Source organism: Mus caroli, chromosome 1 (genome assembly GCF_900094665.2).
Source record: "Mus caroli chromosome 1, CAROLI_EIJ_v1.1, whole genome shotgun sequence".
Classification (NCBI taxonomy): Eukaryota; Metazoa; Chordata; class Mammalia; order Rodentia; family Muridae; genus Mus; species Mus caroli.
The window spans coordinates 54,134,143-54,148,570 of NC_034570.1; the positions used below are offsets into that span (position 1 = coordinate 54,134,143).

At 42.0% G+C, this 14,428-nt stretch overlaps 1 protein-coding gene across 2 annotated transcripts in view; it reads right to left on the reverse strand.

The window, feature by feature from the left end:
• Positions 1 to 14,428, reverse strand: part of Ica1l (islet cell autoantigen 1 like) — a 57,108-nt gene that overhangs the window by 25,577 nt on the left and 17,103 nt on the right. For both annotated transcript variants that reach the window (XM_021173903.2, XM_029482218.1), the window contains exons 2-5: positions 14,142 to 14,320; positions 8,664 to 8,736; positions 3,180 to 3,303; positions 1,245 to 1,443 (exon numbers count right to left, since the gene is read on the reverse strand). In XM_021173903.2, coding sequence (XP_021029562.1) covers positions 1,245 to 1,443; positions 3,180 to 3,303; positions 8,664 to 8,736; positions 14,142 to 14,303 — 558 coding nt within the window. In that variant the 5' untranslated portion in view covers positions 14,304 to 14,320. The remainder of the gene's footprint in view (positions 1 to 1,244; positions 1,444 to 3,179; positions 3,304 to 8,663; positions 8,737 to 14,141; positions 14,321 to 14,428) is intronic.

The following is a 14,428-nucleotide window of genomic DNA, read 5'->3' on the forward strand; positions in this document are numbered from 1 at the left end:
GCAGGCAGGCAGGCAGGCAGGCAGCACTCCTCTGTGCCTCTGCTCAGCTCCTGCCCCCAGGGTCCTTCTCTGCTTGAGTTCCCATCCAGATTCCTCTGTTCTATGGAAGTGAAGGCTGAAAATACCCTTTCCTCCCTAAGTTGCTTTTGGTATGGTGTTTTATCACAGCAACAACAGAACTAAGACACAAGGCAAGTCACTTGCAGTGCCTGGTACAGGGGAGGCTCCATCAGCATTAAACACTGTGACTTTATTATAGGTTTATATAGGAAATGAATTCCTGGATGAACTTTAATATGCATATATAATATGCATTTAAAGTACACATACATGTATATATGTATATATGTGTATACGTGTGTGTGTGTGTAGACTCTACCAATGACCTGCATCTTCATCCATAGGGGATATAATTTATAATAAATTTATTTAACAAAATATATTTACAAGTACTGTAGCAAAATGAAAAATTTAATAATCTCCACTTTTCATTAGAACTAAGAATCATTTTCACATGATTTTCACTTCAGCCGTTATATATTTTCCCACTATAATAAACTATTTTCTATCTGTACATAAATTCCAAAATTGTAGGTAAACAATATTTAAAACATGATTAGAGCTTTTGTGAAAGATATAAAAAAAGATAAGACTGAGAGTGAGGTGCCCTTCAGAATGCATCTGCTGAAATATCAAAGCAACCAAGAGGTGATATTAAAATGTAATTTTGGGGGCTGGAGAGATGGCTCAGTGGTTAAGAGCACTGACTGCACTTCCAGAGGTCCTGAGTTCAATTTCCAGCAACTGCATGGTGGCTCACAGCCATCTGTATTGGGATTGGATGCCCTCTTCTGGTGTCTGAAGATGGTGACAGTGTACTCATATACATAAAATAAATTTTTACAAAAAGAAAACCTAATTTTCAAAAGAAAAGTCTAGAGCCGGGTGCAGTAGCATGCACCTGTAACCCCAGCTCTCAGGAAGCCAGGCAGGAACGTGTGCTCCTGCCTAGCCTGGGCTATAAAGTGAGATCCAATCTTAGATGACTTAGCAGTAAAAGCACTGGCTGCTCAGCTCTTTCAGAGGTCCTGCACTCAATTCCCAACAAGGACATGGCAGCTTACCACCATCTATAATTCGATCCAATGCTCTCTTGTGGAGTATAGACAGATAAGCAAGCAAAGTGCTCACATGCATAAAAGACATAAACCAACCTAAAGAAAGGAAAAGCATACATTTCTTACTTTTCTAAACTTTTCCATTTGTTTGAAGGTGTCTGGGTCGAGTTCCTGCGATGCATCTTTCATCCACAGCAGGGCTCCTCTGTACTCTGTGCGGGCCCGCTCCATGCGGTTAATGGTCACCAAGGTGTCAGAAATGGCCCTCTGACTGAATGTTGCCACTTCTTGCTTAAGACGAGACAGGGGAGTACACAAGGCCAATCTAATAGTGCGGAGGTAAAGATCAGAGGATTGTACATCCATAAACAAAATTCTAGACGCATTGCAACATGTATTCATCATGGAGCTGAGTCATAAGGAGGAAATTCCTGACACGCTCTGAAGACTTAGAAAACAGACCCTGAGTTACTGGGGAACATGTTTCTACAGATATATAAATATCTAAAGTTGATTCAGATATAAAATAACCCACCAGGCACACCTGGTGTTAGAATTCTAAAGCAACACAGGACCTGTGCTCCAAAACAACACAATTTACAGAGATCATCCAGTTGGCAAGTATAGAGAACACTTGGGATCAAAACATTTGATAAACCGGGTGTGGTGGCGCACACCTTTAATCCCAGCACTCGGGAGGCAGAGGCAGGCGGATTTCTGAGTTTGAGGCCAGCTTGGTCTACAAAGTGAGTTCCAGGACAGCCAGGGCTACACAGAAACGCTGTCTTGAAAAACCAAAAGCCAAACCAAACCAAACCAAAACAAACAAAAAACCCCAAAAGATTTGATAAAAATGCTAGGAAAACTAATGGAGGGGGGCAGTTATTGGCAGCTGAGATGAGGATAGAAAAACAGATATTTAAGGAGCACAACTCAAACCCTCCCTGGGCTAAGGCTGGTTTTGATACAGAGGCTTGGGAGGGCCCTGGACTGTCTGGCTCTACTTCCTAAGGAGGATTTCTGCACTAATATGGCATTGCAGAATCAAGCCACCTGGGCCAGCCATCACAGGGCCAACGGAGGAGGTCGGTTTTCTGACTTTGTCTGTAATACAAGGATTCAGCTACATTTACATACAGATATATGGCAGTCTTTATAACCCATATCTTTATGCTAAACACTGTGAAATAATAAGTGGAAAGTGTCAAATTAAGAAAGAAGAAAATCAGGCTGGATATGGTGGTGCATTTAATCACAGCACATGGGTAGGCAGTGGCAGGTAAATATCTATGAGTTCAAGGTTAACCTGGGCTGCATAGTAACCTTTCTAAAAAAAAGAAAAAAAACCTCTATTTAAAAAGAAACTTTTCCATGTAATAAGAGATACTATAATGTCAAAAGTGAGTGAGTGGAGGGTGCAGCTCAGAGGCAGAGCACCTGCTAAGACACATGAGGCCGGACTCCTGGTCAGCCTCACAGAAGAAAACACCAACACAGAAAAAATACAAACACATATTTGAAATATTAGCCATTCTGCAACTCTATTATAGTAAACCATTTGAGAAATAGAAATACAACCCGAAATGCTATTTTTAGGAATTGTAGAGCACCAATTCTTATGTAATTCTTTTGAATGCAAATGATTAACTAGAAGAAAAAGTATATCCCTAAACATATTTCTCTTGAAACACCTTTCATTGTCTTATTAGAATTGGCAATGACAAAAAAGAAAAGAAAAGAAAAAAACAAACAAACAAAAAAAGCCAGGCATTGGTGGCACATGCCTTTAATCTCAGCACTTGGGAGGCAGAGGCGGGCAGATTTCTGAGTTCGAGGCCAGCCTGGTCTACAGAGTGAGTTCCAGGACAGCCAGGGCTACACAGAGAAACCCTGTCTTGGAAAACCAAAAAACCAAAAACCAACCAACCAACCAACCAACCAACAAACAAACAAAACAAAAAACAAACAAAAGGATTCAGCAGTAGCCTTTCTTTGCAAACTTAGCACACATCAGGAGGGTCACATGACTACAATCAAAGGGTGAAGAGAGCTGTGTTGAACCTTTGCTTGGCTGAAGAACAGAGGGCCTTGCCAGCGGCATCCATCATTTCACCAGCCTGAGTCGCATCCCGCTCTGCTTGAAACTTTAAAAAGAGTCCTAGTTCATTTTCTTCCTCTGATATGACTAGGGAAAAGAATGAAAGTTTAGTTAATTCTCTCATTTCACCATTTGCTTAAAACATAACAGGCAGAACACATGACGCTACAGATAAGGTGTTTGCCAGGAAGCCTGACCACCTGAGTTCAGTCCTCGGAACCCACTTGTGCAAGGAGGGAACTGACCCCTCCAGGTTGTCCTCTGACCTCCACACATGCTCTGTGGCAGGTGGGTAAACACAGACACACACAGTCACACACACACACAAATGTAATTTAAATTTTTAATAAAGAATCACAAGGGGAAGAAACATTCTCATGTGTGAGTTTCTCGCCCGCCTGCTGGGCAGAGGCTGACGTTGACAGTCTGGAACACACTGTTTAGCTCTGGGCACTTTAGATGCCGAGTCAGCAGAACTTTCTTCTGCAAAACTGACAGTTAACCGATAAACCCACAAATGAGTCAAACCATAAAAACTGTGTGTGGTGTACCAAGACCAGCATGGGCCATGAGGAAATAGTCCAGGGGTGCTGCCAGATGTTGAGAAGAAACTGAGGAAAAACAAAGAGAGTTTGACTAATTTGACTACTTTCATATCTATCATAGATTTAAAAACAAAACAAAACAAAACAGAAGGGCTTGGCTAAGAGGAAGTGGAGCTTGGAACATGCTGTGCTCCACAAGGGTGAAGCCCCACGTACACACACAAGTTGGCTTAGGGTTTTTGTTTTGTTTTGGTTTCTTTGCTTGTTTTCTGAGACAGTGTCTTAGTGTGTATCAGATAGCCTTGACTCCCTGTGTAGCCCAGGTTGGCATCTATGCTACAAACCTCCAAGACAGCAAAGGCTGACGGGAGCCCTGGGGCGCCCAGGCAGCAGTGCAGCCCAGCCCTCTGTGTTTGTAAGCTCCTCTTCTCTCCGCTCCTCTCTGTTGTCCCCACGAGGTGACCAAGGCCACAGAGCACCATGAAGCAAGGGGAGGCGCACTGCAACAAACACGACTCAGAGAGGATGCATCTGGGGGATCGAGCCCTGGTAAAGCACTGCTAGTGCTGTCATAGTTATAAACTCAAGATATTAAATTTCCCTTGGTATCTTGTAAATAGACTCGCCAGTGCTTCTCACTGTGCTGAAAGCACCACTGTCCTGTCTATATACCCAGTCCCTGAACAGAGGAGGAGTCTTCATGCTTTTAACCCATAATTGTTTTGTTTGGGTCCCAAATTTTAAGGACTCAAAGGCATGAGCCTACTGCTTTTTCTACAATGCAGACTTCAGTACAGATTACAAACAGTGGTAATGCCAATATGTCTAGAACTTTTATCTCTTTTTATTAACTTAAAATATTCTTGCAAGCTTTAGGGAGTCATGAGACTTAGATCTACCTCTCATAGCTCAAATGACTCCAGGTAAGTACTCCTGTCAATCTACAACCAAAACTTCCATGCCTACTGTCTACCCCTGAGGGTGGGCTCCCCGTCCCCCAACTACCAGGACCATAGGCCTGAAAGTTTCAACTGCATACCTTGTTAGCATTTCTTCTAGGCTCTGCCCAACAGTTAAGTTACCTAGCAGCAGCCAGGTGATGGTCAGGAGCCAGGCATATAAGGACTGTTCAGGCTTCTCTCTCTCCCTCTCCTCCCCATCTTCCGTCTCTCTCTCTCTCTCTTTCTCTCTCTCTCCCCCTCCTTCCTTCCCTCCCTCCCTCTCCCCCTCTCTCCCTCCATCTATTCTCTGTCCCTCTTCCTTTCCCCAGCCAGCCTCATCCCTTCTTCCTCTCTCCCTCTCTCCTCTCCTCCCCCTTTTCCTTTTCTCCAATAAACCTTCTCTATATTAGGTTTGTCTCATGGCTTGATTTCTCAGAGGGAACGCTTTGGCATGGACCCACTTAGGCACGCCCTTCCGCCGCACATCCTAACTTTGCTTTCTGTCCCTAGTCTATATCTATGCCAGCAGATTTCCAGTCAACTGAAGACTGGGAGCTGCTCCTAAACCGCCTGCAACAGGCTAGCCTCAGGAGCTTTCAGAACCTGCATCTAGCCTCAGGCGGTCCAGCAGATCCTGGGCCAGGGCAAAAACAGATGTCTCCAGCCTGCACTCCTGTCTCCCCTTCCTGTCCTTTGACCAACATCTCAGCCTTCCTGGTCCACAGCAACAGCAACCGCAGCAGCAGCAACAGCAACAGCAACGCTCCAATGTCACCTCAGAATGTGGTCAGAACAAACGGCTGAGGTGCCTGTTACCATCAGAGCAGATGCTGGACACCTCCTCCAGCCTCCTCATGCCTCCCCCTGCCCAAGGCCTCGAACCCAGGGGCTGGGCTTTAATTCCCTCCCCCAGCTTCTTTTCCTTCTCAGCCCTTTTGGCTACCTGCTCTCTTGGCTCTTCTCTTCTGGACCTTCCTTCATCCTTTGCCCTCTCTCCTCTTCCCTCTCTTCTCTTGTCTTCCGTACCCACTCCCTTAAAAGCTTGGTTCAGTCTGGACTCTTCCAGATGCCTCTGGCTGTGCGTGCCCTCATAGCTGTAATTAAAGACCTTCTCAACCATACCCAGGAGCAGTCATGTGCTCATTTCCATTCAGGAGTCATGGTAATTTAATATTCTGGTTAGTTGAGAGAAGTCATCATTTCTGTGTGAGGATTTAGGGTTCTCTGCAAACATGGAACATGTTAACCAGCTACAACGTGGACCTAATCTTCCCTTTAGTGATGTTGAAAGGGCAGGTGAGGCTCAACCTGTGCTGCTTTTGTGATGGGACCTGCCAGCATGAACAAATACCCCACACTGACAGCTTCATCCCTGGCCAACTGATTCCATAACGATGTCTGAGACTGTTCCGTGACACAGCGAATGGCGAGCTCACATAGCTCACATTCAATCTCCACTACAAAAGTTTGCAGCATTGCACTAACCCATCTATCTATCCATCTATCTAACTATAATTTGTCTATCTAGCTAATTATCATTTGCCTGAGAGTAGAGCAGCAGAAGACCTATTAGTATACAAGTCTCTAGACACCGTGTGTTTATGCCACATCCTAAAGAGAAAGTGCACACTGAGACCTGCATATATAATCCCTTCCTTAGTCTGAAATGCCATGAGGATGCCAAAAAGTCTAGTAACTTCAAGACAAAATTAAAGGCACACAAACTTGCCAATCTTTCTAGACATTTCCATTTCAATGGACCATGATGGTCAGCGGCCATGCCAGCCTTTTACACCTAGGTATTTTTGACCCTTAGTCATCTGGCCTCGTTTCCTTTATTCTTCTTAGTCTTTTTTCTTTTTTTTTTTTTAAGATTTATTTATTTATTATATGTAAGTACACTGTAACTGTCTTCAGACACTCCAGAAGAAGGTGTCAGACCTTGTTACGGATGGTTGTGAGCCACCATGTGGTTGCTGGGATTTGAACTCAGGACCTTCGGATGAGCAGTCAGTGTTCTTAACCGCTGAGCCATTTCTCCAGCCCACTCTTCTTAGTCTTAGTTACAAACTCTTGTATGGATGCATGCTGTTTTCTTTCTTTAATCTCATTACCTGGCCTCCAAATCTCTTTTTATTTCCCTCATCTCTCCACCCTCCCTAAACCACCTAACCACAACCCTCTACAGAGTTCCCTTTGCCAGTTACTATAGCTTGATTCCAAGTTGATTCCAACTGCAGTTCTGGTTATGACTCTAAACTGACTCAAATGCACACTTTCCCTATCATCTTTTATTTTGTTGCGGTAAGTTCAACAATGTCATAGTATTTATGGCATATTCACATACAGAGACACACACACACAAATCCCTGCCTACTGATGCCATGTTGGAGTGCCTCTTCAATATGAGCTTTGATTATAAATGGTAAGCTTGACTTACAGCTTCAGAAGAGAGCATTTATTGACTGACTGACTGACTGATTGATTGATTGATTTTGGAGTCAGGATTTTACTTTAACCCAGACTGATCTGGCAGTAACACTGGTCCACTCTAGCCTCCCACTCAGTGATCCTCCTCCTCCTCAAGCCTGCTGACTGCTGGAGTTACAGGGGACAGGCGCTACACAGACAACGAGCAACTGTTTACTGAATACATGCTAGATACTGGTTTTAGGGTTTGAGGACATACAAGTAAACAACTACAATTCTTGCATTATCAGATCCAGAAGTACGTGGGTAACAGCACCCACTTGCCACCAAGTCTGATGACCTGAGTTTAATCCCCAGAGTCCACATGATGGGAAGAAAAACTTGTCTCCTGCAAGTTGTCCTCAGACTTCCACAAAGATGACCTGGCATGCCCTAGTCTTAAGTAAAAGATAACTAATAAGTAATAAAATGTTAAAAAGAAAAACAAACTCTAGGTGTTAAAAAAGCAATAGATAAAATACATTGTAAGGGCGCAGGGGAGGTATAAAGAAGGAGTTTAAATTTAGATATGGGGTCAAGGGAAAGCCGCATTAAACCTAAGGGAAACCTCAAAAGCCTAAGGGAAGTTAAGAATCCTATGATGCAGGAGCTTGTTGTGAAGAAATTAACACAGTTCAGTGAAAGGATTTTAAGATATGCAATCAGAGGGGCAGCCACATCCAGTAAGCCACTATACATACATATATATATATATATATATATATATATATATATGTATGTATGTATATAATATGTGTGTGCATATATACACATACATGTACATATTTATGTATATGTGTATATGTGTGTGTGTGTGTGTGTATGCCTGATGACCTGAGTTCAATCCCCAGAGTGCACATGATGGAAAGAAAGGATTGGCTCCTGCAAGATATACATGCATATACATACACATATACATATATTTCCCGCCATATTCTACTATAATCGAAGTGGAGAAAGAAATCCAAAGGCTCAGTTGTGCTGAGTGTAAGGCATAGCAGAAGGAAAGGACCTGCTGTGGGCTATTCTACTGTAACCCCAGGAGGGTGGAGGCAGGGAGACCCCAGGCCAGCTCGGCTACACAGTGAGACTGTCCAAAAAAAAAAAAAAAAGGAATAAAGTCCCCACATAGCACACAGACACACAGACAACCTTTTGTCGACTGTTTCCGTGAGAGAGGAAAGGAAAGAGTTACTGATTGTAGGGACTGCAGGGGTCAAGAGAGGCTTTGAGTGATGGAAGCAAATCTTAAGACTTACAGAGAAAACTGGAGAGTAGAAAGTGATTGTTGTCACATGATTTAAAGAACCTCAGAAGGGAAAGATAGACACTGGGGATTTTGGAAACAGGTCACTATAAATTTTCATAGTTTGCAATAAAATCATATAAAATAATTTGATAAACCAATGCTTTCTTATTAAATGATTCATTTTTTAAAATGCATACCAATACTTATTTGGCATAGGAATGATCAGAATCTAGGGTGTCATACCGTTGAGTCTTAGCTGGTATTTCTCAACTATCTTCACAAGTTCATGGCATGTCTCCTGGATGGAGTGAAAAACCTTGAAAGATAAATTTGATTAGGATAATTTAAAGAACAATAAACAAATACAACTTTAAGCACTTCAAAAGCAGAACACTAGCATAAAGCATGTTAGGTACATTTCATGAGTTATTAGCATAAAGCATGTTAGATATACTTCATAAGTTTATGTCCACTTTGCACGGCCGTGATGTATGGGTTAAACATTAATTATGTCTATTTTCTGTGACAGGGATGTACTTCAGGCTGTTGTTATATTACTGACATAGAAAACACATTTAAATTTCCCTGTGAATGCTGGAGAGAAAGGTACGAATGTGTGGACTCTATCTACAGAACCTGTTCTCCCCTCAGCTCCCAAGGTATCAAAACACTACATTAATAAATTGCATCAAATATTGTCAATGACACATGACAAGAGAATACTTTAGAAACAGTTGATGCTCAATATAACTTTATTAATATTAGTCAAATCAAAACAATCCAATAAGTTTACTAGAAAAAATAAGGTACTGGCCAGGCATAGTGGCACACACCTTTAATCCCAGCACTCAGGAGGCAGAGAAAGGTGGATTTTTGCGTATTTAAGACCAGCCTGGTCTACAGAGCGAGTCCAGGGCTACACAGAGAAACCCTGTCTCCAAATCACCTGCCACCCCCACCACCAAAAAAAAAAAAAATGTACTGGACCCAAGTAGTGGTGGCACACACCGTTAATCCCAGCATTCAGGAGGCAGAGGCAGGTGGGTCTCTAAGTTGGAGGCCAGCCTGGTTTACAGGGTGAGTTCCAGGACAGCCAGGGTTACATAGAAAAACCCTGTCTTGAAAAATCTAATTAATTAATTAATTAGAAATAATGCACTAGGCAGGTGTGGTACTAGTAAGGGAGACAGAGCCAGGAGGACTATGAGTCCAAGACCACCTACATTGTGGCCATACATACCACATGTAAAGTAGTACATAGAAGGATATAGTAATTTTTCTTTTGTTCTGTTTTGAAACAGGATGATCACAATATATTATAAAATTTAAAAAGTGGCAAGGATTCTGAATGGTTTTATAATAAAGAAATGACAAAGTTTGAGATGTGTTTAACCTAAACATTATATATAAAATATACTAAAGATGACACATAGTTGGAAGTTTCATAGTACTCCATTTCTAAGAAAGATTTGCTTATCCTTCTTTCTATGTATTGTGCCTGTGTCTCTACACCATGTGCATGCCTTGTGCTACTGGAGGCCAGAAGAGGGTGTCTGATCCCGAAACTTGAGTTACAAATAGTTGTGAGCTACCATGTGAGAACTGGGAATGGTCCCTTGGTCCCCTGGAAGAGCAGACAGGGCTTTCAACTGCTGAGCCACCTCTCCAGAACCTCTATTCCATTAATGTGTACAATTTTTATGTTTTTACATATCATTTAAAAACAAGTTAAGATTTAAAAGAATATAACATCAAATATAACTGCTTTTGAGAAAGAGAGCTGAAAATGTGCTTAGTTGGTGAGCACACCCATAGCATGGGAGAGGGCATTGGGGAGAGCTGGGGGAGGGCATGGGAGAGTGCATGGGGGAGGGCAAAGGGGAGGGCATGAGGTGGACAATAAGGAAGGCATGGGCTCAATCCAGAACTGCCAAAAGGAAACAGTAAAGAAAATTATTTGAAAATAAATAAAATAATTAAAATTGCAAAACTTGCTTTTGGGTTATTTTGTTTGGAAGTTCCTTTCTTCGCTACTATGATTTATCAGCAACAGAAAATTAAGAAAATATCCAGTAGACTCTTATTTAAAACTTAAGCACAGGGGGCTGGAAAGATGGCTCAGTGGTTAAGAGCACTGACTGCTCTTCCAGAGGTCCTGAGTTCAATTCCCAGCAACCAAATGGTGGCTCACAACCATCTGTAATGGGATCTGATGCCCTCTTCTGGTGTGTCTGAGGGGAGTGACAGTGTACTCATATACATAAAATAAATTAAATAAATAAGTTAGGCACATAAGATGAAAATGTACACCTGTCATAACTCTTCATACATAACGTTAAACTTTTCCATATGATCTCCTTTGCAAAGTCTTATGCTGAAGAATGTCTATGATACTGCTCAAAGGACACTGGTATTTTTATACCGAGGCCTGGCCCTCTGATTATTAAGTTCTTAACATCAAGAAGCTTCAATTTTGATGTTAATCAAATCTAACTTGGTAGAGGAATAATAATCAACCTCCCAGGTAAGTTTAGGTGTGCTTGAACTGTATTTGGTATCTGGTTATGGCCATTTAAAACTCAAATTTCAGGTGCTGGAGAGATGGCTCAGGAGTTAAAACACACACATGCACGTGCACACACACACACACACACACACACTGCGTTTCCAGAGGACCTAGGTTCAGTTCCCAGCACCATCTGTAACTCCAGCTCCAAGAGATCTGATATTCTTTTCTGGCTTCTTCAGGCATGGCACATGTGTAGTATAAAAACATACATGAAGGCAAAACACTCATGCATCTAAGATAAATAAAGAAAGAATAAACATCAATTTCTAATGCATATGGAAGATTACAAAATAATACAAAAGGTATTTCTATTAACATGAGGCGATTATGGTTTGTTTTTCCCATAGGTTCTTGCAAGATTTACTACTACATGTTATTTTTGCAATGAATTTTATTTTTACTTTTTTTTTTTTTTTTTTTGAGATGGGCGTCTTATGTAGCCCAGGATGGCCTTAAGTTAGCTAGGTAGCCCAGGATGGTCTTAAGCTGCTCATCCCCCTGCCTTCACCGCTCAAGTGTTAGGATTATATATGATCCACCAAGCCTAGCATTTGGGTTTTTTAGAATTTTTTTCAAGATTTATTTATTTTATGCATATGGGTACACCGTAGCTGTCTTCAGACACACCAAAAGAGGGCATCAGATCCCATTACAGATGGTTGTGAGCCACCATGTGGTTGTTGGGGATTGAACTCAGGACCTCTGGAAAAACAGCCAGTGCTCTTAACCACTGAGCCATCTCTCCAGCCCACTTTTTTTTCCAATCTTTATGAAAAATAGTAAGGAGCTGGAGAGATGGCTCAGTGGTTATGAGTACTGGCTGCTCTTCCAGAGATCCCAGGTTTAATTCCTAGCATCTCATGGCAGCTTACAACTGTCTGCAACTCCAGTTCCAGAGGATCTGCTACCCTTGCACAAGCATACATGCAGGGAAAATACCAGTGTATAAGATAAAAGTAACTACATTGAAACTAGTAAACTACATTGAGAAAGTAACTACAAGGAAATAGTATAAATATGGAAGGAAATACATGGCTGATCCCAAAGATTTGTGTAATGAACAACTCTACAGTAAGATGTTATAGATTACCTAACATATAAAGTACCACAGACAGTTTCCCTTGTGTGGGAAGGCCTGTGGAGACAGCGGCAAGGTCTCCTAGTGTTGAAACACAGATCACAACTAACACAGTCTTCTCTTGTCCCCACGCGTGGCTGAATCATAAGGACTACTTTGTAACAAATAGTAAGTGCTCCTTCTTCTTATTTTATTATTTATTTATTTATTTATTTATTTATTTATTTATTTATTTATTTTTGAGGAAGGGTTTCTCTGTGTAGCCCTGGCTGTCTGGAACTCACCTCTGACCAGACTGGTTAAACTCACACCCATCCATCTGTCTCTTCCTCCAGAGTGCTAGGACTATAGGTGTGTACCACCACAGCCAGATTACTCTTTTGTTTGTTTGTTTGTTTGTTTTTTGTTTTTTGAGACAGGCTTTCTCTGTATATCCCTGGCTGTCCTGGAACTCACTCTGTAGACCAGGCTGGCCTCGAATTTAGAGATCCACGTGCCTCTGCCTCCCAAGTGCTGGGATTAAAGGCGTGCGCCACCACACCTGGCACTCTTCTCATTTTTAATACAAGGTTTAAATTTACTCCTAAAAAGGAGTTTAAGGAGGTTATTAGAACATGTTCCAATAACTTTGTCTCTTAGTAGAAACAAGCCAGGCATGGTGGTTCAGACCTATAATCTAGTCTTACAAAGCAGAGACAGAATTGATGAATTTGAGGCCAGCTTGGGATACACATCTAGTTTGCTTGCTTGTTTGTTTAAAAATGTATTTATTTTTATGTCATGAGCATTGATGTTTTTGCCTGCATGTATGAGGTTGTCAGATCTCCTGGAAGTGGAGTTAGAGACAGTTGTGAACTGCCAGCCTGAACATACATAAATAGCAAGATGTCTTTTAAAAAAAAAGTAGGGTCTTCAGTGTGTCTGGAGACAGCTCAGTAGGAGAGTAAGAATGCTTGCCTTACATGCACAAGAACATGGGTTCATGAGGGCTGTGGTAGCACACACCTTTAATTCTAGTACTTAGGAGACAAGCCTAGGCAGAAATCTGTTGAGTTCAAGGCTAGCCTGGTGTACAGAGTGAGTTCAGGGCAGAAAGGCTACACTGTGAGACCCTGACTCAAAAAAAAGGAGGAGGGAGAGGAATAAGAGGAGAAGGAAGAGGAAGGAGGAAGAGGAGGAGGGTAAAGAGAAAGAAGGTAAAGAGGAAGAGAAGGGAGAGGAGAAGGAGAGTAAGAAAAGGCCCTGGGTTCATTCCCAGGACCACAAAACATAAAAAGCCACAAGTAAATAATAAAAACAAAAACTCTATTATCATTTGCTATTTGGTACCAACTAATTTATTTCAGTGAGGTATAGACAATATTAGAGGGCTATGAAATACAACACAACCTATAATGAATGTACTATCTCAACTGGGATTTTAATTGTTAGTTAATATTGAACTTGAGACTACAACAAGTATGTCAGGAAATTACTCAATTCCTAGTTTTATTACCAGTTCTGCAAATGTTCTATTCATAATAACTGTGATCTGTAATAGGTGTCTCTTAATGACAGTCACGGCTAAACATCTTGTAGCAAAGCTGCCTTTACCCCTGTGTTGCTAGTTTATGCCAACTTGACACAAGCTAGAGTCTTCTGAGAGAAGGGAGCCTCAGCTGAGAAAATATCTCCATAAGATGGGGCTGTAGGAAAGTAGTAGGGGCATTTTTCTTAAATTATTGACAGGGAAGGCCCAGCACATTGTGGGTAGAGTGATTCCTGGGTTGGTAGTCCCAAATTCTATAAGAAAGCAGGCCGAGCAAGCCACTAAGCAGTACTTCCTATGGCCTCTGCATCAGCTCCTGCATGCGGGTCCCACCCTGTTTGGGTTCCTATCCTGATTTCCTTCAGTGATGAACTACAGATGTGGAGGTGTAGGCCCAGCAAACCCTTTCCTACCCATCTTGCTTTTGGTCATAGTGTTTTATCACAGCAATAGTAATGCTAACTAGGACATCCCAACCTTCCCCGTGTAAAAGTTTGCTCCAGTCCCTGCTTGGAGCCCCATGCAGCACAGAGCCTTCACACTTACCTCCAGTTTAGCGTCCAGTTCTGCATCGGATGCAACCACATGCTCGTCCTCCTTCTTTCCTGTTGCTTTGATAAAGACTTGTTTAGTTCTCCAGTATTTCTTCTGCATTCTGCTCACTACTGACTGGTCATCTTCTGGTCTGAGTTGCTCAAAGGAATCCATGGAGTAACTAAAACAGACTAAAATTAGGCTTCTTTTAAAAACTTACCCATAGAGTAGGGCCACAAGCCTCTTCCGGTCAGACCAGCACGGGGGTAGCTAGGGCGCAGGGTCGGCTGACACTCGCC